The sequence below is a fragment of the Diabrotica undecimpunctata genome, chromosome 4 (assembly GCF_040954645.1).
Source record: "Diabrotica undecimpunctata isolate CICGRU chromosome 4, icDiaUnde3, whole genome shotgun sequence".
NCBI lineage: Eukaryota > Metazoa > Arthropoda > Insecta > Coleoptera > Chrysomelidae > Diabrotica > Diabrotica undecimpunctata.
Window position 1 is genome coordinate 96744045 of NC_092806.1, and position 26229 is coordinate 96770273.

Sequence of the window (26229 nt, forward strand, 5' to 3'; positions counted from 1 at the left end):
TTCAAATAAGCCACATGTGGCTTATTCCCATTTAAATAGTAATTAATTTAAAATGCCACAAGAAAATAGCTTCAGAACAATACTTGTAGTTACTGTGAAATATTTTAGACAATACTATGTCTGATAATAAAAGAAGACGGTTGGAACGAAGCAACGACCCGGAAGTTTGATCTCGATGGTTTGAGGAGATATCAAGTGGGGAAAAAGAAGACTGTGATGATGAGTCCGAAGATGATCTCGATGTGAATGTGAATTTTGCTAAAAGAAGTGATCACGAAACAGACTCTGAATTAGAAACATCGAAGAAAGAGGAATTGGCCCAAAATGGAGAAACGTCAGACGATTCTGATAAAGCACGTAATTCAAATTTTTACATAGGAAAAGACAGGGTGACTAACTGGAAAAAGAATAGATCCAATTTACAAGTTCGTATCTGTTTTCAAAATCTCATCAAACTTATGCCTAATACAAAAAGAAACGCACCCACTGTTGAAATTGAAATTGATTGCCTGAAGTTATTTTTGGATGAAACAGTTATTAGAATAATAACTGTCTCGACAAATATTTTTATTGAAAAGATACGGAGCAATTACCAAAGAAATCAAAATTGTAGACAAACTAATGAAACTAAAATTCGTGCATGTATTGCGATATTGTTCTTGATTGGTATTCTTAGAAGTTCCAGAAAAAATTTAAATAAAATATGGGATAATTCTCAAGGATCCGGAGTTGAGTCTTGCTACCTGGCCATGAGCGAGAAAAAGTTTCGATTTCTCATAAGATGTCTACAGTTCGATGATGTGGAGTCAAGAACAGAGCGAAGAGAAATTGATAAACTTGCACCCATTAGAGAACTTCTGGAAATATTTTTGGTGAATTTCCAAAATAACTTCATTCCTAGTGAGTATCTTACAGTAGATGAATAACTATTAGCATTTAGGGGACTTTGTGCGTTTAAGCAGTACATCCCAATGAAGCCAGCCAAATATGGCATTAAAAGACGCAAAAGCGTTTTACACATTCAATTTGAAAAATTACGTGGAAAATCAGACAGAAGGTCCATACAAATTTGTAAATACCAGTAACGAAATAACTCTTCGGTTGGTAGAGCCCATCGCAGGTACCAGTCGTAATATTACGGCAGACAACTGGTTTAGCAGTTTATCATTGGTCAACAGTTTAATGAAGAAAAAACTTACATATTTGGGTAGTGTAAGAAAAAACAGACTAAAGGTTCCTCAAGAGTTTCTGCCCCAGAAAAATTGAGATAAGTCGTCTCTTTTTGGTTTCCAAGCTGATTGTACTATGGTGTCATATGTCCCAAAGAAAAGTAAGTCAGTGGTATTGATATCCTCCATGCACAATGATGATGCTATAGATGAAGATACTGGAGATGATAAAAAGCCAGTAATAATCACTGATTATAACAACACCAAAATCGGCTTGGATATGGTAGATCAATTGTGTCAGAATTATAACGTCGCAAGAAATACACACCGTTGGCCAATGGTTGTGTTTTACAATTTATTGAATATTTCTGGCATAAACGCCCTCTGCGTGTATAAGGCTAATCATTCCAAACAGAAAATAAAACGCAGTGACTTTCTTGAAAAGTGTGCTTGGGAATTAATCCGACCACAAATTGAAGTTAAATCAACAATTCCTCGGTTGCCAAGAGAAATGAGGAAGCCAACTCAATCTCTGCTTTACATAGAAAATCCCCCTCAATCCGCTGTGCGACCACAGAATTATGTCGGACGTTGCCATGTTTGTCCTGGAAATTTGAACAAATCTTTTAGAAAGTCTTGTGTGAAGTGCGGAGCGTTTGTATGCAAAAACCAGATGAAAGAATTCTGCAATGATTGTTGTACTGACTAAAAATGTGATGTTTTCTGTAGTCTATAAGTCACACAATTTTTTAACAGTACTTTTATTTATGTGATTTTGGGTAATTTTGTTCTAAGTATTGTTAGGTACAACAATTCTTTTTGTAAAATTTACACTAAAGTGCTTATTAAAACAAAATAATTTTAATGGTTAATAAAAATTTTAAAATGTATGAAGTAGTCTTTTTGTTATCTAGTAAAGAAATAAGTAAACCTTTTGTTATAAAAACTGGTCAATATCATTAACAATAATTCAACAAATTTACCTAATTGAAAACTGTATTATTATTGAAACTATGAAACTTTTATGTTTAATAATATAAATAAAATGGTCTACGATCGTAGACCGCGTGACCAACCGTATCTCAATTTACCACACGCCTAACGGAGGGTTAAGGAAAAGTTAAAACATCTGTAAATCACAGCTACCAAAACTTACTTAAGTTGTATATATTTGTCCCAAATCAGTTCTAATCGGTCAGATATATTTATTGAGGTGTTTATACCTCGTTCGCCATATTATTTTCGTAATTTGTAATACGTAGTCAAACCAAACTTCTTTCTAAATCTGCTTATTCTAAATCTTTCACTATTAACTAATTTTATAATGCAAATATGTATGGATAAGATATGTAAACATGGTTTATTGATTTTGAAAAATCATTTGGTAAGGTGGAGCATGAGAAACTTATTGACATATTAAGAAAAAAAAAATGGAAACATAACGCCAAAATATAAATAAGAGTTGACGGGTAAGTATATTTTCTCCCATATTGTTCAATATATATCTTCTTAAGATGCCTATCGTCTGGTAATGTTGGCAACCACATTGCCCCATTTTATTCTATTCACTGCTGCTCAAAATTAATCAGTTGATGTTAGACTAGTCCATTTTCTGAGATTGGCGAGCCAGCATATAGTCTTCGTACAAAACCTCTCTTGTCTCAAATCTTACTTTGCAGAATTAACTATAGAAGTCGGTATTTATTATTACACAAAATGTGGCCGAAATAAGCTAATTTTCTGTTATGTATGGTCTTCATCATTTCTTTTTATTTTATTAGCCTTAATGAGTCTCTTAACCTCTAACCATTTTATGGCATCTTTTGTGAGACACCAGCTTTCTACTCTGTAGAGGAGAACTCTAAACGTAGCATCTAAGAAAATTCTTATGCGTAGGTATATTGATACTTAAAGATAGGTTACAGAAAATCTTCCTAATTCAGTTAAAAGAGTTTCTAGCTTTATATTTCGTAACTATTATCCCAGGTATCCTTAATATCCAGGTAGCATATTTTCCCCACTCTTTCAAATGGTGCATCGTTTATTATATTTTGGGTGTTTATGTTGATGTTCTTACTAATTACCATTATTTTATCTTCTTACAACTCAGTTTTAGGCAGTATCACATTATCCATCATTCTTTAGAGCGCCTGTGTACTATTTGCTATCAGTAGGGTGTCATCTGCAAATTTAATATTGTTTATAAATTGACCATTTACTTTAATAGCATCTTTTGATTGATCCAAGGCGTATTTAAAGATGTTTTTAAAGGAGATTATCGTGCAGTGATGGTGACCGTATGCATCACTGTCGAACTCTTTTTTCGACTGAGAAGACTAGTTCAGTTCATTTTCTAATTGCATTGTTAGTTTTTGTTGGATATAAGGTTTGAGATTAGTCTTATATAATTACCATCGATTCCTGATGTTTGTAGGATATCGATTAGTTTCTTTTAGAAGTGCTTTCCTCTTTCCGGGCTCTGCTCTGAACCCAAATTAAACTTCACTTAGGTATTTTTCTAATTTAGTGTATCTTCGCGAGTCAATGATAGTAAGGAGTACTTTAAGTACATGGCTCATTAAATTAATTAATATGTGTTCTTCAAATAATTTTTGAATATATTCTTTTCATATTTTTAACCCAGATAACCTTGACATAAGGTTCTTTAAACTTCATTACAGTTCACTTTGTGCTTAGAGTTAATAGCATGCTGGGCAACAGCACAAGTATGCTTAAATAAGTTGATATCACTGCGGTGACCTCCCTGTCTGACCGATGTAACATGAGTCACACTCAGCACAAGGTATGTGATAGATTATATTAACTTGTTCCAGAACGTGTTCCTAAATGTCCATTGTCGTAAGCTTTTGCACACATTTAATATCATTGACTGCTACATATCTTTTTAAGGTAACACACATATTATAACTTTTCTATGGATGTTTGGTTTTTCATATTGTTCTTTTTAGATGAACTGATGATGCTTTCTGAATAGAGGGCGAAACGTCTTCAATAAATAGATGAAGTAGCCACCTTCTTTGTCTTTTATTTCTCCACTTTGACCGAAAAACCCACCACTTTTTGAGTGTTCCTTAGTTATATATATATATATATATATATATATATATATATATATATATATATATATATATATATATATATATATATTTGGGTTTTAATCTACACTCAGATGCAAAAAAACGCAACGGAGAAAATTTTGGTCAAATTCAAAGTATTTCAATTTTTTTATTTTTAGCCCAATTTTGATAATTTTTTTAGCACATTGTGTATAAATTTATAAATTTTAATTTGATGTAGTCAATTTTTTAATAAAATTGTATATTTAACTTACTTTACGGGGTTAATTAAAACGTGGTTTTATTATCCTAACTTTGAAACAACCTTGAGAATAATTACGCTTGCGAATTTTCGTAAAAACTTATTTTTCACGCAATATTTAGAGGAAGTTGATATTAATAAAATGAACTGATCAGCGTGTTTGCCAGATCTGAACCCAATAGAGCACGTTTGGGACATGCTTGGTAGAAATATTAGAGGTCGCGAAGTCACATCAGCCTCAATTTCGCGAATTTCGCTTGGCTCTAGAAGACGAATGGCAAAACATCCAGCAAGATGATATTCGCAACCTCATAGACAGTATAAGCCGACGTGTACAGGCAGTTATAAAGGCTAGGGGAGCCAAAACAAAGTATTAAGTTATTTTTTAGTAGTTTTTTTTTATTATTTGCGTACTTAGGTTAAGTTACATTTAAGTTGTTTTTTTTTATGTTTTGTTATTGTTATCATTGTTCATTAAAACTAAGATTATGTCGTTGCTTTTAATCACTTTTTAAATACAGTACTTTTGGGATGTCGATATGACGTTCCTTCGATATCAGTCACCAAAGCCCCCATCATCGTATTACATCGTCGTAATACAAAAGATAATGGTAATAATAGGAAAAGTCCTAAATTGTGGATGGCAAAGTCATTTCGCTCCTAAAAATGAACCAATTCATATTTTCACATGAAACAAAAAACATAATAGAAGACATGGTTGCAACTGAAAAACAAGGTTTTACGAAAATCCACTAACGGAATTATTCCACAGGATGTTTTAAAGTTAGGTTAAAAAACCACCTTTCGATTAATTCCGTATAATAAGTCAAATACAAAATTTTATTAAAAAACTCACTATACTAAATTAAAATTTATAAATTTTTATACAGTATGCTAAAAAAATCATCAAAATAGGGCTAAAAATAAAAAAACTGAAATACTTTGAATTTTACCAAAATTGTCTCCTTTGCGTTTTTTTGCATCTGAGTGTATAGAGAAGCCATATTGCAGGAAACTATGCGAACAGAATGCATCTTAATAAATTGAAAAGTTTTAAAAACTTGCGCTACACTGATGATACGATATAATGTAGATATCATTACCACCTGGAATAATTGTTCTGCATTTGATATCTGAGTCCACTCACGAATGTTTTTAAACCAAGAAACCACATTTTCAATACTTCAATTCTGTTCATTCTTGATTGATATCCACATTTCTGCTCAATACAAAAGTACAGACCAAATATAATATAGCACTTAACCATTCTTTGTCTTAGTTCTAAACTGACAGGATAATTGCAAATAAATGTCTTCATTTTCATAAAAGTAGTTTTAGTCATTATTATTCTGCGTTTAATTTCTATCTCTGGATCTAATTGGTCCGTGACGACAGTTCCCAAATATGTAATTTTATGAACTTTTTTAACTGGGACTCCATTTAATTCACGCTCTGCATCTGGAAATGAGTTACAACTAAAGACTAAAAATTTGGTTTTATTTGAGTTTATTTTGATGTCCATTTCCTTTCCTACTTCGTGAATACGATCAAACAGAATTTGGAGACCTTCAATAGTTTCTGATAGAATTACTGTTCTTCCGCGTATTTAATTTCATTAAGCAGCTCCTTGTTGATTTTTATTCTTCATTTTATTTCCTTATTCTTTATTTTATTTATGGCTGTCTCTCAAGTGCCTGTTTAAATAACTGAACCGAGTAAACTTTGAACAATGTTGGGGACAAAATGCAACCTTGTCTGACTCTTCGTTGTATCTTTGTCACCCATTCCTATATTTTTTAGCATCTGCATTAATTTTACATGCCGTACTTTATCGATTGCTTTTTCGAAGTATCACAAAGCATGCAAATACACTTTTCTTTAATCACTGTAGAACACCGGGGGATTTTATCTTCTCCTCCTCAAACGTTGCTCACTGCCTGTTGGAGCAATACCTTCGATATGGTTCTAATTATAATAATTAATCAAAATGTTACCTTAAGTTGGCGATCACACTTCTCGGATTACACTTTAAAATCCACTTACAACTTAAAAAACTTTATTTTGCTTTAGTTAAACATTGTGTGGTGAAAAAATGAGCGAATTATTTTTAATTAATCAAATATGACAGTGACAATGACTGATGTTTTTTCTAATAAAATTGAGAAGAGAGTACGTGATAATCTCGCAATTATGTTCAAAGAATATATGCAACATCTACCGTGCATTCTCGGGTACAACTCGACTTAAAACTAAAAGTAGTATTTTTTAAAAAAGGGTGTTCGTCATTTTGATCATAATTTTAGGTTGCGCTACGCAACATAGTCCCCCCCTTAATGTGAACGCATCAAAAAAAATATTTATGTACAATTTGAAGAAAGGTATAACTAAACTAAAAAAACTGTTAAAATTCTTGAAGGTGAGTCATAGGAAGAGGACACAGTTTAGCAATAGAGCAAACGTATAACCTTTGAGGAGTTCTGACCTTAACAACTGTTACCTTGTTGTCCTTTCCCGGATATGTCTCAACTACCCGTGCTATAGGCCATTTGAGAGGAGGCGAGTTTTCGTCCTTAAGCAAGACGAGATCATCAGGCTTTATGCCTACCTGAGGAGTGAACCGTTTAGGTCTATTTTGAAGCCTATTAAGATAATCGCGGGTCCAAACCTTCCACATATGCTGCTGAATTCTTGTGCATTTATTCCACAAAGAATTTATTTTCTTGAATATCAGAGAGATCTAATTCAGGATAAGACATTAAGTTAGATCCAATAAGGAAGTGTCCGGGAGTAAAAAAGGAAAAATCGGACGGGTCATCTGAGAGCGCACAGATAGGCCGTGAATTGAGCACTGCTTCAATCTGCGAAAGTACAGTGGATAGTTCTTCGAAAGTAAAATTGGAGTTACCCATTATTCTTGCGAAATGATATTTGAAGCTCTTTATGGCAGCTTCCCAAATACCACCGTGGTGTGGTGAGCGTGGAGGGATAAACTTCCATTGAATTTGACATGAAGTAGCAAAAGAGCGAATAGATTCAGAGGTATCACCTTTGAGAAGCAACTCATAAAGTTCTTTCAATTGATTTTTCGCACCTAGAAAGTTGGTGCCATTATCGCTGAAAATGATACTCGGATTACCCCTTCGGGCGATAAACCTTTTCAAAGTAAATAAGAACGCTTCAGTAGAAAGACTGGAAATTAATTCCACATGCACGGCGCGAGTAGCTAAACATACAAATACTGCCATATAGGCCTCAGCAAGGGGAGCTCTCTTGAGTTTAGAGGTCTTGATTGGAAATGGACCACCAAAATCAACTCCAACGTTTATAAATGGACGTGCAATTTGAACTCTTTCCCTCGGGAGATTAGCCATGATTTGGGAAGCGACTTGTGTGTTAAAACGGTAACAAGTGAGACAATTTTGTATTATACGTTTGATTTGTCGAAGACCATCAAGAGGCCAGAATTTCAATCTAACATTGGACAGTGTATTTTGAGGGCCAGAATGTAGAAGTCTTCGATGTTCTCGGGTAAGTAATAAATTGACAATATGTGATTATGAGGGCAACAGTAGAGGAAATTTCTGATCATAAGAAACATCTGAAAGGAGAAGACGACCGCCTACTCGTATCATTTGAGACGAATCTAGAAAGAGATTCAATTTACGAATAGACTTATCGTTAAGCAGACGATTATCCATTAAAAATTGGATTTCCGAACTGAAGAAGTGAGACTGGGTCAATTTGATAATCATTAACTCAGAACTAGAGAGTTCATGTGGAGTGAGAAGACCTGTACGTCTATGAGACTTAGCTCTTACATTGTGAATAAAACAAAGGCAGTATGCAAAAGCTCTCTGAAGTCGAGTGGAACATGAAAATTTGCAGAGAGCATCATACACTTGTGAATTTGGTTTTCTGATCAGATGAGTAACCCTTTTGAGTTCAGGTAGTTCATCAACATTAATACTCGAAGGACCATTATATACAAAGAGGTTGAAATCAAAGAGTGGATCTGACAAAAATTGAGGACCATTAAACCAAAGATCACAATCAAGCAACTGCAAGGGTGTAGCACCACGAGATAATATATCCGCAGGGTTGTCTTTCGATCGTACATGTCTCCATGTATGGTTGGAGGTGAGTTCTTGAATTTGAGTTACTCTATTGGCTACAAAGGTAGACCAACAAGAAGGGTGTGAATTAATCCACGCGAGGATGATTTCGGAATCTGTCCATAAATTGACAGAATTTATCTGAGATTGGGATGGAATCAAGACAGAAAGAATTTTCGTAACAAGATTAGAGAGTAATAATACTCCTAGAAGTTCTAATCGAGGAAGAGTCACAACTTTTACAGGACTAACACGACTCTTTGAGGAGATTAGATTGCAAGAGGTAAAGCCATTTTCATATGATGTTCTTAAATAAACGCAAGCACCATACGCGCTAAGACTTGCATCCGAAAACCCATGTATTTGAGTACTTGTTACATTGCTAGAATTTTGCAGGCAGCAACCTAGGAATCTTGAGATTGGAGAGGTGAGGAAGTGTTTGTAAAAATAGATTCCATTCTGTAAGCAAATTTGGACTGAGGTGGTCATCCCAATTCGACCTTTCTAACCAAATCTTTCTCATAATTAATGTGGCAGATACCACTACAGGGTTAATCAATCCGATAGGGTCATAAATGAAAGCAATTAAAGAGAGAACTTCTCTTTTTGTATAGGTATCCTTAACGGTAACCTTTGGCACAAGAACTGAAAAATGATCGGAGTGAGAATTCCAACATAGGCCGAGAATTTTGTTCGTGTGATTTTCAGGATTGATTACATAACTAGCTTCGTTAGAGATATGAGAAATTCAGGTGAGTTTGCACACCATTTATGAAGCGAGAAACAAGCGAGGTTTAAACATTCGGTTAATTGACGATGAATTTCGAAGAGTGTTTCGAAATCGTTACAGCCATACAGCACATCATCGATATAACAGCAATTTAAAAAAGCATCACTAGCCAAGGGAAATTTGTGGGAATTTTTTTGAGCTAATTCCTTAAGACATCAAGACTTAGATTTGAGGTAGTTTTCATACTGCCGTCAAAGACAACACGCAACTTATTTGTTATGCTATCCTTTAAAATGCAATGGTGAGGAATAAAGTATTTTAAATCAGAGTGAATATTTCGAGTGGAGAGAGGCACATATCTGCAATGTCCAAGTGCAATATATTCATGAATAAATTGTTTATACTGTGCGTATAATTGATCTGACTTCATCAGTTTCTGTTCGAGGTTTAGGAATCGCTTCTTTGCGAGGAAAAACGATTCGCCCAATTTTTTATATTGGTTGGGAGATTTGAAAGGGAGATCTACTTGGAATCTACCAGATGATAATATTTTAAGTGACGATTTAAAAATGTCTTCGGCCTGTTGCTCCGAAGGAGTTAGGATTTTTGGAGTACAAGTAGAAGACGAGATTTCTTCTATTTCCCCAAACGACCGTACGAGTGAATCGGTATTTTGAGTTTGAACGAACAAGGATACTTCATTTCGAGGTTGAGTATTTTCTTGAATGTTAAGTATGGAATATGAGTCAATTGACCCAGAGGATTGAGGTACATTTCCACCTACAAGATATTCGAGATGAGTATTTGTTAAGGTAGGAAGATTAGGGCCTAATTTTATTAACCCGTAAGTAAGTAAGTCGAAATAAACATCTGCTCCAAGCAGCATTTGAACTTCGGCAGGAGTACAAAATTCTGGATCAGCTAGGTGAATGTTTGGTGGAATTTTGAGAGCATTAAAATCCAATGTAATTTGAGGATGCTTACAAGTGATGATTGGGAGAATCGCACAAGAGAGTGTAAAATGTTTTGTGGGATTAACATTTGAGAAAATATTTAAATCCACCATTTTATTCGACGTCGAACAGATTTCGGATATCCCAGAAATTTGAAGACTTTTTGTGTAAGGAATACATTTCAAGCGACTTGCTAATTCCTCAGTGATAAACGAAAGCTGACTAGCTGAGTCTGTAAGGCAGCGAACCTTAACGGGATTATTATGAGAATCATAAATTGTAACACATGCTGTTTGGAGTAGAACCTCCTTTTTGCCTGAGAGTGTAGAGAGAGATGATGCTCGGTAGACATCATTAGACTGAGATTGATTTGCTATTCGTTTGATTGCAGGAGAACTTGAAGTTTCGCTTTGAGTATTGGGATCACGATATACATTAGAGTGAGTACGAGAATTTGGAGTATCATGCATATTGTGAGACTGGCGAGTATTTTGAGAATTATGATTTTCTTGTGAGTGTTGAGAGTGACGAGTGTTTTGGAAGTGAGTGTTTCTAGTGGGTAGACTACGAGAATCTTGATTTGTTCTTGAAATGAAACGAGAACTATTTGAGTTATGAGTAGAAGCGTTAGAGAAGTGGAGCAATGTGTGATGTCTCCTGTTACATTTAGCGCAATTTGACGCAGAGGTACATGAGCTTGCTGAATGACCACTAGCCAAGCAGTTGAGACACGCTTTCTTTGCCTTGACCGTTTGAAAACGCTCATCTTCAGACATATATAAGAATTCCCGGCAAGTGTATATTTTATGGGAGTTATTTTGACATAAGAAACATTTAAAATACTGATTATTACTACTATACTGCAAATTATTGCTAACTGTGTTAAGAGAAGTAAAACGAGAAGGTTGTTTTTGTTTCGGAGCATGAGAGTATTCAGGAACAAGATTTTCGAGAATTTTGCATTTTCTTTCAATAAATTCAAGGAACTCCATTAAACTTGGGAGTTTGTTTATATTACGCTCGGTTTCAAATGATCTTTTAGTATTATAGTCTAATTTTTGAGTAAAGAGATTGATGAGAATTAAATCAGTGAGTTGATTCGAGATGTTGAGGGTTTCTAAGGCAGCGAGATGGCTTTTAATTTGAGTTAAGAAATCCCTTAAAACATGTGCATTGGGTTTTGTAATGAGTGGAGCATTTAATAAACTGTTCAAATGACTGTGTACTATTAAATATTTATTTTCAAATCTATTGCATAAATTTTGTATTGCAATTTCAAAATTGGAATCAATTATTTCTAGATTGTCAATTAACTTTAACGGTTCATTCCTTAACACTGATTTGAGATAAATAGGTTTTTGAGCATTAGATAACTGTTTATTTGTTATTAATTTGGTTTATTGATATTAATTTGGTGTTTATTTGTTATTAATTTGGTGAAAACATCAAAAAAGCTGGGCAATTCTGAGATTTCGCCCGAGAAAAAAGGTATTTTTAATTCTGGCAACTTTACATTTTGAATTGTGCTAACAGATGGTGTTACATTTGTTACAATAGGTTGAGTTTGAACTGGTTTTGCAGATAATTGCGTGATTTTCTCGTACAAATATGAATCTAAATTATAATACTGTTCTTCAACTAAGTCCCTATCTGAACAATATTTATCAAAATCTTCTAATTCAAGTTCCTTTTGTAGGTTGAGATACTCGCGATAAGTTTCATTTAATACATTTTTGCGTGCAATATATTGACCGCAATCTAAAACTACATTTTGGTTTTTTGAGACAAATGTTTGAATTCTAGTAATACAAGCTTTAGTATGCCCTCTCAATTTTATAATTTTTGCAACATCAGTCATTTTGAACCTGATAAAAAATAATACAAATTTTAAATATAACAAGAGATACTTAGTATCATGAACTAAACAATATTACCATAAAAATCTACTTAGAATCACTGCGAATCTAAAATCTAAAAATAAAATGACATGCGACGATGCAAAAAACAATTCGTAAAAGTTACAATAAATTACAAAACCGCACATTAAGTCCAACCGCGACCACACATAAACTGCTTATCCCTTGCAAGTGTCGATGTCGATATACCGGCCTCCCGGCGCTAATAGAACAACCTTGGACACTGGAACCGCCAAAACTCCAATGTGTGTATATGAGAGAATAAAAACTATGTCTTTTCTTTGCGAAGAAATGAGGAAACGAGTGATGTTTTTTACGAATAGTGTGAGAAAATCTTGAGTAGGTACTGCGTGAAAACGCCTTTGCAGAAACGAGAGATGATCGCCCTCGTGCTATAATTAATGAAAATTCAGCTTCCAGCTTTACATAAACGGGAACAGTTGCTGTATCCGGCTCGTTAGGAACATGTAGAACACCGGGGGATTTTATCTTCTCCTCCTGAAGTGTTGCTCACTGCCTGTTGGGGCAATACCTTCGATATGGTTCTAATTATAATAATTAATCAAAATTTTACCTTAAGTTGGCGATCACACTTCTCGGATTACACTTTAAAAACCACTTACAAACTTAAAAAACTTTATTTTGCTTTAGTTAAACATTGTGTGGTGAAAAAATGAGCGAATTATTTTTAATTAATCAAATATGACAGTGACAATGACTGATGTTTTTTCTAATAAAATTGAGAAGAGAGTACGTGATAATCTCGCAATTATGTTCAAAGAATATATGCAACATCTACCGTGCATTCTCGGGTACAACTCGACTTAAAACTAAAAGTAGTATTTTTTAAAAAAGGGTGTTCGTCATTTTGATCATAATTTTAGGTTGCGCTACGCAACAATCACGACATTTTTGTAATAAATTGCAGATATAAGCAATTATATGTAAGTAATTTACAGAATATGTTACTAATTAAGCAATCGTCTATTACAAGCTACTGATAATTATTATAAATTAATAATACCCACTATAGATCCCTTTGATAGCTCTGCATTCATAGGTTCAAAAAATAATCAAATTATAAATGGTTGTAATAAACAATCGAAACATTTTATAAATTTAAGATAAACTAGGGTTAGACTTACTAGTAAATTCAATGTGATTTTTGACACTCTTGTATAAAACGAACAATGATCGAAGTTTTATGTGGATACTGGTCAACTGCATACTTGCGTCTGCCTATCTTATCGACTCTCACGCTATTAATAACGAAATCCATTATATGACCGATGCATTAGGAATCGAATGGTTAACGGAAAAAAGAAATGTATCGATTACTTATTCACACAACCATATTTGAATAAACAGAATATCACCAGAATATCTAAATGACACATGCAATATATATATATATATATATATATATATATATATATATATATATATATATATATATAAAAAATGTGTGTTTTTATGCAAAAAAAGAAAGCATTTAATATATATTTTTCATTTCCTTAATACATTATCAAGAACTACCTAATACTATAACATTAAACCAGAACGATAACAGAAAGTACCACAATGAAATTTTAAAAAGAAGCAAAGCTACAGAAAATGTCTAAAAATGACTTTTCTGAAACGTGACACAAGACACAAGTTTTTCGCACTCATTAACTAACACCCTATGTATCATTAAAATATATTTTACATAGACTAAAAACCGACACTTTGTAGCTCTGTTAGTCAGTAAGTGAGAATGAGCTAAAGGTCAGCTAATCGCTGTCCAGCAGAGTTCATCTCCAACAAATAAAATACTTTGGACATGTTATGAGAGCAGACACAGAAAACACGGAACAGAAACACTTATTTTGCAAGGAAAGGTATAAGGCCGAAGATCACGAGCAAGATCCCCAACAAGATGGATCGACCAAATTACAGGAATGTGCAAAAGTTCTATGCATGAGTTAAAAAGAAAAGAATCTTTGGAGAGGAAAAATACACATCACCACTATGCTTCCTCTGAGAGTCAGGATTGAAGAGACAAGTCAGAAACAATTGATTTCTGGGTCTTTGGGTAATTACAACTTTTGATTAGCAAGACCGAAGCCACCTATCTGCAAAGTTTCAGCCAATTTAACTGAGACCATTTTTACATAAGAAAAGTGCCGGGGTTTTTACTCGAAATTACTAAAAATCCTACAAACAACACTGATAAAGGCTTAAGCGTCTGTGAGTGCTACGTAAATTCCACTTTTCGCTGTGTAGGTATTAAAGTTAGTTCGTTTCCTATATTTAGTATTCTAAATTATATTCTGTGAAAATTGTTTTTTAAGCCTCCTGTTGTAAACCGATCGTTATTCCAGAATTATGGAACTTTGTACCAGCTTATACAGGTCTAAATAAAGGCCATCGTGTTTTTAGAGTCACTCAGTTATCCCCGAAAAGTGTTTGTCGCCTACGATCTAATGCCGGGCAGTCATATAAGCTATGGTTGACTGTTTTATGTTGACGAAGGAGCTGAGTGGGTCGTAGCCTTTACCATAGATGAATAAGTCGAGGCAATAGATACACTCAAGACACGTAGGCCCCCCCGCACTAGACCAGATACCGCCCGAAGCGGTAAAGAGTCTAGGACGCGCGGAACTTAGGTGGCTTTTGTAACACATAAATGCATTGTTTGAAGAACAAACATTTCCTGAGGCTTGTAGGACATTAAGGTTAGTACTGCTTCCCAAAACTGGGGAGAAATATCTTCCAATATGCCTCCTTCCATGAATCGGAAAGTTGTACTAGAGGATGCTGCGAGAACGGATCGAAGGCACGATTGAGAGACCAGGAGGCCTATCCCCGAGACAATTCGGATTCTGCAAAGGAAAGAGCGCAGTTGACGCAATTTTGAGTTATATCGAGGCATTTCACAATATTTGAGTTGATCTTCTGCTCTGCTGCTCTTCGATGTTAGAAATGCATTCAACACACAATGCACCGGAAAGAGAAGAGGGAGTGTCCTAACTAGCTAATGAATGTGATGGCGGAATATCTTTTCAAAAGAAAGATCATGCTTGGGAAGGACACGCTCGTTGCCATAATGGCTGGAGTTCCACAGGGATCGGTCTTGGGTCCGACGCTCTGATTTCAGTTAAGACATACGGGCAATGTCGTGAAGAACTGGATGACAGATCACGGACTAGAACTCGCAGCAGAGAAGACCGAAGCCATCATTCTAAGGGATAAAAACAAGGGATGGAACTCCAATGTGCAGGGGTACAGCTAACATCAAAGAAATGCGTCAAATATCTGGGAATAACGCTATTCCAATATGGAAGATGGGGGAAGCATGGGAGCGGATGGGTGGGTAATGCCAAACATTGGGGGACCTAAATCAGAAAGGAGGGCTTTACACGGTTTTGTGTAGTCAATCATCCTTTACGCGGCACTAGCCAGTGGAGCGGTAGAGATACCGACCTACAAGGGGGTCATGATACGAGTAGACAGAACGAATCTGTTGCGAGTAGCAGCGCCTACAGGTGTATTTGCGGCGGCCTTGTGGAATATCGCGGTTTGTGTTCCTCAGCAGGTGTTAACATTGGAAAGGAGACATCTCTATGAGAGACGATGGCATTTGACAACAGGTATAAAAAAAGAAGAAAGGGAAAGATTAATGGAAAGATGACAAGAAGAGTGAAACAATACGAAAGATGTTGGGAGTGCTTCGAAAGTGTACTCTTCTCTCCTGAATCCAACCTACACCAGCCATCCCTAGGGATGGGTTAACCTGGTACAGTTTTTAGAAATTTCCACCCTCAGAAAAGAAAATAAAAAATTTCTGTGCCACAGAGTCTGCAGTTCAAGTCTATAAAACACTTTCATTGTATACAGGTATCTTTTACTGGCGCGTATCCAGTATAAAGCCCGTTATAATTAAGGAAAAGACAGTTAAGAAGGACCGTTATAATTATTCCTGCTTATTTTTCGCAGTACTTCAGCCCTAATAGCACATGTCTGCCCAATATACACTTTGCCATATGCATGACCAAGTATATTTTCTCAATGAGAGTTATGTTGTTTTCGGATCGAGCTTTTTTCAGGTCGCGGAAGATAAATATTCTGTAGCTGATGCTCTTTTGGCAAGTTAATCAGCTCTTTCATTGCCGTTACTCCAGTCGCCAGAGTCGAAAATGCCATTGAACCTGAAATATACGAACAAGCTGAATTTTGCCGACAATATTAATTTTAAGACCCCAAAAAAGATACAAGAAGGTTTACCACTTTTACCTCCGGGCTTCCCCCTAAAATGCCCTTGTAGGGGGGTAAAAACGCAAAAAATAGATTTACCAAGAATTTGTACACCGTAGAAAAAATATTTTAAATAAAAAATGTAGCTGAGATAATTTTAAACAAAAAGTTTTATAATCATTTTTTGTGTAGAATAAACCGTTCTCTTAGAAACAACGCTTGAAGTGACCGTCGATTTTGCATGTCAGTTACCCGCGCGAAATCAATGTTCAATAAAATTTGTATTAGCTCAATGGTAAAAATTCGATATTTTTTGATTCAAATGACCTATCGACAAAAATCAAGATGCGTTTTAAAGGTAATTATTATTTAAAAAAATGCTTTTGGGAAGACTTTCTACTTCTACGTCTTCTTTAAAAGAATCTAGCACTACACTATTATGAAACTAAGAACGCAGATTCTATTGATTTTAAAAATTTTGAACTTTTGAAAAATAAAAAAATTTAAAATAACTTAAAATTACGGAGTGACTCTAATTCTATGATCAACACTATATTTTTCATATATTCACAATATTATAATTTTAAATAATTTTTTTTGTATTTTAGAGAAAATTGAAGTTCGAAAAGAAGAATGCCAGGCACATTGGCATCAACAGCTCTATAAATATTTTGGCCCTCATGTAACCCTGGACAATGTAGACTATTCATCGTTATCACCTGTGCAAGACCTGCCAGTCATGTCAGCTATATTAAGCCCATCGGATCAAGAAACTGTTGTTATTTCAGGAAATAAACTGCCAGTAAAAGGTAAATAAATCGATCTATTAGTAATGTTCCAATGAATTTAATATTTTTGCTTTAGGTTTTGCATACTCGGGAGGAGGGAATAAAATTGTTAGAGTAGAAGTTAGTAATAACAAAGGAAAAACGTGGATGCCAGCCAAACTAGTTCATACGGGATCAGATCCTGTTCCTTATCATTTTACTTGGGCTCTTTGGTCATGTGATGTCCCGACAGATGGAAAGAGATGTGTACGTTTTTTTTATACTATTTTTTGGTAAAAGGTATAACACTAGTCCTGGATAAAATAATTAAATAGTACCAGGTACAAAAATAAAATATGTATGTATATATATATATATATATATATATATATATATATATATATATATATATATATAAAGTAGTTAGGTATTATTGACTGACACGTTATGTAAAATAAAGTTTTATTTTGAGGTTGCAGTCATTAATAGGGCAGGAAAGTAAAACTCTTTGTTCTTATTCAAGCTTTCGCAAAATTTATTTGCTTCATCAGGATATGCTAAAATATGGTATCAGTAAATACAACGAAATTAGAACTAAATAGCATTGTATAAAACTAGTATAAAAACTTACAACATGAGGTTAATCCATTAAATTTTCAAATTTGCAAAACATTAAAACTTAACTTATTTTAAAAATTATACAGTTATGTAAGTACAATATTCCAATTTAATTTAATTTTGTAAAAATTCATTATGACATTGATTATGTTGATGTTTGATTTATGTCAGAAAGACACTCGTTTCTGTTTATTATATTTTTTGTTGTTGATAACTAGCTCTTGATTATTATTATGGTTACGTACAAAGTGGCGCCAAATATGAATATTTAAATTTTTTGAAATTCTAATATTTATAGTCAGAAAATCTAATATTAGAAAATTATAGTATTAATTTTCGTAAGACAGAATGTAATTATAGATATTGCTTAGTTTATCAATATCAGTTTTTTTATTAACGCATTGATATTTATTTATGCATACCATTTCTAAGAATTCTCTTTTATTTAATTGGTTTTCACGTCTTAATATATTAGTTTCATTGAAATTAAATGAATGATTTTTATTAATTGCATGATCTATTAATGCACACGTATTTTTATTATTTCTAAGGTCACTTTTATGTGATGTTAGTCTGCCTATTAGATTTCTAGATGTGTGTCCGATGTATGACTTATCACAATTTTCGCATGGTATTATATAAACTACATTTGAGCTTTCCATAATGCTAATAGGTGATTTAGTTTTTGTATACAATGATGCTAATGTTTTAACATTTTTAGTTGCAATTTTAATATCAGAATAGTTAGCAAAGACTTTAGTTAGTTTGGGTGTTAATGTTGGTATGTAAGGTAGTGATGTGAAAGTAAATTGAGATTGCACGATTTGTTGGTTTGGTTCTCTTGTTTGATTCATGTCAATCATTCTATTATTAGGATTGTTAAATAAAAATTTTGTTAATTATTTTAATTGGGTACGAATTCTCTAATAAAATGTCTTTAAGTTCTAATAACCCTTTGTTGATGTTATTGATGTGTGATAATTTGACTATTTTATTTTTTAAAGCCAATATCAAATTTATTTTCATATGAGGTGGATGTTGTGAATGATAATTAATAAATCTGTTACTAAATATAGGTTTTCTGTACCATTCAGTGCTTAATACATTTTGTGCATTACGTTTAATTTTTATGTCAAGATATGGGATGCTATTTTCTATTTCTTTTTCACATGCTTTTATGCACAACCAAAAGTACATAAACCTAACTTAACAATGAGACAACAACATAATGGTATTTTTTGTTACTATGTGTAAAAAAAAGTTTTTTTTAACGTTGGAAATGTATGGTAGCTTTGAACTTAAAACGCAAAGGTTTACCCAAGGTTAATCGAAAAACCCAATGTAACTAGATTTAAAAGGAGGTAATTCTTTGAATTGTCGGCAATAACTAAATTTTTGATTGTTAGAAAGTTTAAATGTGAGGTTCTGTTTTAGCCAGAACGCATGTGCTGACAACTTCAAGTAGGTCATTTGAATCTTTATGTCGTTAAGGTTCATTGGTAAAACCGAATGAAATTAAATCCCAGTATAGGGAAATATTATTTAAGATTTTCTTTTTTAATTATATTATATTGTTCATGTATTATTATAATATCTTATTGAGATGTATCTAAGAAAAGCAAGGGAATGTTATCTTGTTTAGTTAATGAAAATTAATTATTAAAGTAGGTTAGTTCTTAATGGATATATCAGTCAAGTTAGTTATCTGTGATGTTGTATTGTTCTTGGTTTCTGATTTAAGTAAGAAGTGGTATATATCGCTTAGATTCTTAATGTCACTCTACACATTGATTGAGAAATCGTTAAGGAAAATATAAGACATTTCAATGAACTCTCTTTTAGATTTATTGTTCTCACGGTGGAGAATTGTAGTGTTGGTATAGTCCATGAGATGACCAGTGGAATGGACATGTTTGGCTAATGCACAGCGGTCAGGGTGAAGTCGAGAATCACTTTTGTGTAGTGTAATACGTGATTTCAATAATTGAGATGTTTGGCCGATGTAGGAATTGCTGCAAGAGAGGCATGGAATGTTGTAGACAATGTTACTAAGCCTATCTATGGGAGTCTTATCTTTTATCTTAGAATAAAGATTATTAATTGTTAGGGCTGATCTACAAGCCACATTAAGTTTAACATTGTTACTATTATTACCAAAGCTATTTTCAACACTTTTCAGAATCCTTGTTAACCCCGGAGTGATATCTCGGAAATATATATATATATATATATATATATATATATATATATATATATACATATATATATATATACATATATATATATATATACATATATATATATATATATATATTTATATATATATATATATATATATATATATATATATATATATATATATATACTAGTCGTGTTTTTTAAGTAAGTACCGTTTTGGAATTATTAAAAAAAGACGTGCAAAGATATGGCAATAATTTTATTTTTACATGAAAGCATGTACCTTAATCTACTTTTCTACATAATTTCCGTGAATATTGAGGCACGTGTCATAACGTGGCACCAGTTTTTGAATACCCTCCTGATAAAATTCTGCCGCCTGACTTGTTAACCACTGCATTACAAATGTTTTGACTTCGTTATCGTCTTGAAGACGCTGACCGCCCAGGTGTTTCTTCAAGTGCTGGAACAAATGTTAGTCGCTGGGCGCCAGATCACGGCTGTATGAAGGATGATCTAGAGTTTCCCATTTAAATGATTTGATGAGATCTTTGGTCTGATTAGCCACGTGTGGACGGGCATTGTCATGCAGCAACACGATACCCTTACTCAACTTGCCACGTCTTTTGTTCTGGATTGCACGACGCAGATTTTTCAATGTCTCGCAATAAGACGCTGCATTGATTGTCTCATTACGAGGCAGAAACTCCACTAGCAATACTCCTTTTCTGTCCCAAAAAACTGTGCACATGATTTTCCGGGCAGAAATTGAAAACTTCACTCTTTTGGGTGATGATGAATGTCGCCATTCCACCAGTAACAATTTGGTCTAAAAAATCTTCACCTTCACTGTGGTACCGCTCAAGAAAAGTCAATGCACTGCCTAAACGTTGGGTTTTGTGCAAATCCGTCAACATTTTTGGAACCCAACGTGAACACAATTTCCGGTAATTCAAGTTCTCGGTAACAATGCGATACAAAACACTACGAGAATACTGAGGAAAGCAATCGGACAATGATGAAATTGTAAAGCGTCTGTTTTCTCTCACCTTTTCGTGCACTTTCTGCACCAAATTTTCATTAACGACCGAAGGACGCCCACTTCGTTCTTCATCATGCACATTTGTGCGGCGATCTTTAAATGGGCTAATACAAGCAAAACTTTGGGCTTAGTCAAGCTTTCGGAAATTTTATTTATAATCGCATCTTTTTCATATTATGTTACACATATCCAGTAATACATCTATGCAAATTTTTCTTATTGCTTTTAGAGTCTCCACTTGTATATCATCTACCCTGTGTTTTTTTTTGTTTCTTAGTAGGTAAAATGATTGGTTCTGCCTCTTTAATTGCATATATTTATATAGTGCAATATAAATATTCCTAACATCGACCTATACGTTTTATTACCTTGGGTTTACAGCTTACTTTAATCGCTATTGACACTGACTTCATTTTTTCTCGTTAGAGGTCTCTAATTGTATACTTTGGTATATTACTATAATTCCTGATGAAAAGTAAACCTTGAACCCGTGTAGAAGAATGGTGAGAGATTCGAATTGTATCGAAACGCAACCGTTTATATTTATTATATCTACGTAATATTTCCTCATTTATGACTATATTCCTCCATGATATTCTAATCAACCAGCGCAGGCACTATATTTCAAAAGCTTTAGATTTTTTGACTAATCAGGTCGTTACGTCTATGCTTTCATTCTGTACAACAAAACGGGCAAAACGTAACTGAGGATCTTGTATCTCAAGTTGAAATACAATTTGAAAGCATTTCTAGCCTACTATATTCTGGTTTATTTTAGTCTCAGGATCCAAACGACAGACAATCTACTTATTTGACTTACTCAATTTCTTATCGAGATACGTGTATTTTTGCTTTTTGGTTATTATTTCTACCTATAATCATGGTTTTCACCTTCTTCATATTTATTTTCAACCACGAATCTGCAAAAGTAATAACATTTAAAATAAATTAAATATCTTCTATGTTATGTAAGTATCGCTGTGCCGTCGGCATGCTACAGTTCAATTTTATCCATCATTACGTCAGTAAACTCTAATCTACGATCGAAGTCATCTTCACCATTCTTGCAATAAGTTAATTTTGTATGGTTTAAATTTATTTTTACGTAATACACGTAAGACTGAAGAACGACCTACATGATGTATTTATGCAACCCTGCGTGAGAATGTATATGGATCTTCAACAAATCTTTGCATTATATCTAAAGTTTTATTGTCATTCATAACTCTTTTCGGTCTAACTGATTGGTATCTATCTTTTACTTCTCAGTTTTATCAGTTTTTTGTACCGTCGCCTTATGAATAGGAGAACGGTTTGGGAAAGTATCAATGAACAAGTTGGCTACTTTACAATAAGATATTTTTCTGTCACCGTACCCTCTCATCATTAGAATAGTTATTCGTTCTTTTTCGTTAAGAGCCATTTTAGAGACGCAATTTATCTTGCAGAACTTTTCGGAAACACAACTACTGTCAGTTTCAGTTAATAATGTAAATGGTGAACAAATGTCAAAATCACAGAATTCTACATTTAAATATTTAAATTAATTAAAATCTATGGTAGAAGTCGTATTGAATAGGAGAATCCAATAATGACTGAATATACAGGGGATGAATTTTAAAAGCTTAAGTTACTAATAATATAAGAGAAACGGCAAATCTGGCAACACTGCAAATATCAAATATGGAATCTGCGTATCCCAAAATAGGTTTATCTTAAATTTTGTAGAATTATAACTAGCAATTTACGAGATAATTGTCTGTTTCCAGACTTTTGGGCCACTCTGTATATATATATATATATATATATATATATATATATATATATATATATATATATATATATATATATATATATAATTTAGAAATAAACGAACCAGATTTCGTAAAATATATTCAGAAAAGAAAAGAAAGACCCAGAACAGGGTTCTTTGATAACATCGAGGAAGACATGAGAGATATGGGAATACTTGCATGGCAATGAATAGGGACGACTGAAGAGCAGGGCAGGGTTGTAAAGCCGTAAAGCCAGAATGATAATGATGGATCACTAATATAAGGTCTACTTGTATTGGTTTTCCCAAATGGATCCAACCAAAATTCAAACATAAAAACAATGCTTATCCGACGCAAAATGTTTCATGTTTTAATTAGATTTAGATTTTTTCTTTGAATGGAGTAAAACGTAAGAAGATAATATATTGATGTATTTTGAGTTCAAAAAATTATATTTTTCTTAGTATTAAAAAATGGCGACGCTGTATCCAACCATGCATATTTAATCTGGCGCGCTCTGAGAGATGCAGTACAAATGACGCAAATTTGAATCTAGAAGGAAAAAACAAAAAAATACTCTTAATACACCGAGCTACAAAAATTATTCGAGGAAGTACTTTGAAGAGGTACAAGATGGCATCTGTATAAACGAATGTATCATTCATAACCTAAGATATGCAGATAACTCAGTGTTATTGGTTAATAGGGCGGAAAGCATTAAAAGATTAATATATCGGATGGAGGGTGTAAGAAAGTCTTATGTAACTAAATTGAATTCAGTTTCATTGTATGCGTTTTTATGAAATAGGAAAAAAACGTCGGTCAAATATCCAAGCGGAGCAGATGATCGACTCTAGTGGAAGTTTGTTCGGATCCTGGCCTGGTGTACAAAAAAAATTAATAAATAAAAGGCTAACGTAGTAATCTAGTACTTGGTGATACTCTTTCATAGATCCCTACCGGAAGGGCGAGATGTCTAACAAACTGGTGTATATATAAATGTAAAGAACGTATATTCTTACGTAAAAATAACGTCCATATAACTTAATACTAATATGGTTCTGAAACTATTTTCTTATGGAATTTTTGGATTAACTATATTTTATGGGAATTAACTACCATTTTACATATAAAATATATCAAATTTTATAAAATATGAATTAAATTGTAGTTTATTACAAGAATTGCAGTACTATACTAATTTCAACCTGCCACAGACATAACGAGTCTCTTATCTCAGATGTAGGTAACCTAAATAGGTATTCATTGGGCCATTCGTAAGAAATAAAATCTAGAATAGAGAAGGCCAAAAATGCATTCAATTGCGTGTAAAAGCGTATTATGCTGCATGGAGCTCGATTTCCAGATAAGAATTCAAGTGCTTCGCTGCTACGAGTTTTCAATTCTGCTGTATGGTGCCGAGGTATGGAATGTTATGAAATCAACATGTAAACGTATACAGGCTTTCGAGATGCGATTTTACCGCCGCATAATTATAGTGATAAAATACCAAATTCTCCAATGATGGAACGTGAAAAGCACTAGTTTTAAATACCATAAAAACCAGGAAACACGAATATTTCAGGCATGTTACGAAAAAAAAAATGGATTCAACATTCTCCAACTAATACAAACAAAAAAAAAATCGAGAATAAACGGACCTCCTAGAAAAAAAAACCTCATGCTAAATAATCTTGACATGCAGCTAAATGAGAACTATCATCCTGTTCAGATCAGTAGTTAACAATAGCATTCGGAATGATTTTGAAAGATAATCATTATTTGGAGTAATTATAATGAATATATATGTTATGAGCTGATGCTATATTTACATATTTATACATTTACATTTTAAAATACTTTAAAATCAAAACTCTTTCGAATCCATTTTCCGACTTTCTCTTTTTCTATAGGGTTTAAACTTCAAATTCCACAGTGTTCTTACCCTTTAATGTGACTAATAAACTATAAGTGTATAAAAAAAAAAAACAAAATCTATGGGCATAATTTCACATAAGAGTATAGTAAACTACACTGTGTGTGTATGTGGAGAGAGTGATAGAATTAGACAAAGAATCTTTTTGCCACAGAAAATTGTAAACTACACTAAACTGTAGGGAATTTTTGTAAAAATATGAGAATGAAAACTTTGCCATAGTGTTTATGAACTTAATTCTTTCTTCCATAAAAATAGTTATTGTATTTGTTTTAGATTGAAATATGGGTGAAAGCTACTGACTCAGCGTGTAATGTCCAACCAGAAAACTGGGAACACATCTACAACATTCGAGGTGTGGCATGTACAGCCTTCCATAAAATCAGAGTAAACCTGAAATAAAATATTTTTTAATAAATTTATATTGACCATTTACCACTCCTTTATTGTTATCCAAAATTTAATATTTTACGTTATTTTCTGATGCATACTCCAATACTTCAATTGTTCTAAGCGAACCATGATTATCGAGTATCAACAAGCATTTATGCTCCTTTTTGGGTCTCACTCTTCACAAAAAAACTTGAGCCACTCTAGAATAGTTTCAGTGGTGATCCATTAATTATCGGTACACAAGCCTAAAGTACCTGGATTCCTAAATTTGCCGGTAGCAGAACAGCAAAACAAAGAAGTCACAAGTGTACCTTTTTCGGTAGATAATATGGAACCAACTTCGTCCACGTTATAAATATTGTCTAGAGTAATTTTATTTGTTTTAATTACTCTCTTAGGGTTTTCAAAAATAAAAGTTCAACTTAAGGTCTGTTAAATCTTCGAGCTCGAGACACGGCTCGAACTTGTCCGTTCTGGGCGTCTCAGGCTAAGTTCTGGATGCCTCTTTATAAAATTTTCATCCCACTGGTAGCTTGCACAATCAGTTTTAAAGAGATGGGCAATCTGATAAGTCAACTCACACAAATCCCTTTTTGTAAGATCTTTTTTAGATAATAATAATAATTTTAGATAATATTTCCGCTAAAAAAATAAGCTGTCCCAAAATAGAGTAATGACCTATTAAAATTTGATTTCACATATTTGATTTAATTTGACCACACCATAGGCGGACCGAGGGGTACGTTTGCCCCCCTCTCAAAAAGAGTGATTTAATTTTTTCAAACTTAGCTCGAGTTATATTAAAAACTTTGAAAAAAGTAACTTAGATGTTAAGTATTGCATAGACTTGACTACAGATGTAGGTAAGCTGCTCTGTAATGATTTTTGAAACTGTCAGTGCAGTAATTACCTTCAAAAATGAAGCTATTAATGGTGTTTATTCGCCATGCTTCAATCATATTTAAATCTTTTAATTGTTAAATCTTCATCAGTTCAATCTGTGAGAAATGCAATTGGAACGATGGAAGAACTAATATATATTTTTAAAGCTTCGTCAAAACGCAA

The 26229-nt window shown here is 33.5% G+C and overlaps 1 protein-coding gene across 5 annotated transcripts in view; it reads left to right on the plus strand.

Moving 5' to 3' along the window:
* LOC140439806 (sulfite oxidase, mitochondrial-like) overlaps positions 1–25204 on the plus strand; it is a 107869-nt gene extending 82665 nt beyond the window's left edge. For all 5 annotated transcript variants that reach the window (XM_072529950.1, XM_072529951.1, XM_072529952.1 and 2 more), the window contains 3 exons: positions 17064–17264; positions 17320–17489; positions 25048–25204. In XM_072529950.1, the coding sequence (XP_072386051.1) occupies positions 17064–17264; positions 17320–17489; positions 25048–25173 (497 nt within the window). In that variant the 3' untranslated portion in view covers positions 25174–25204. The remainder of the gene's footprint in view (positions 1–17063; positions 17265–17319; positions 17490–25047) is intronic.
* The last annotated feature ends 1025 nt before the right edge of the window (positions 25205–26229 follow it).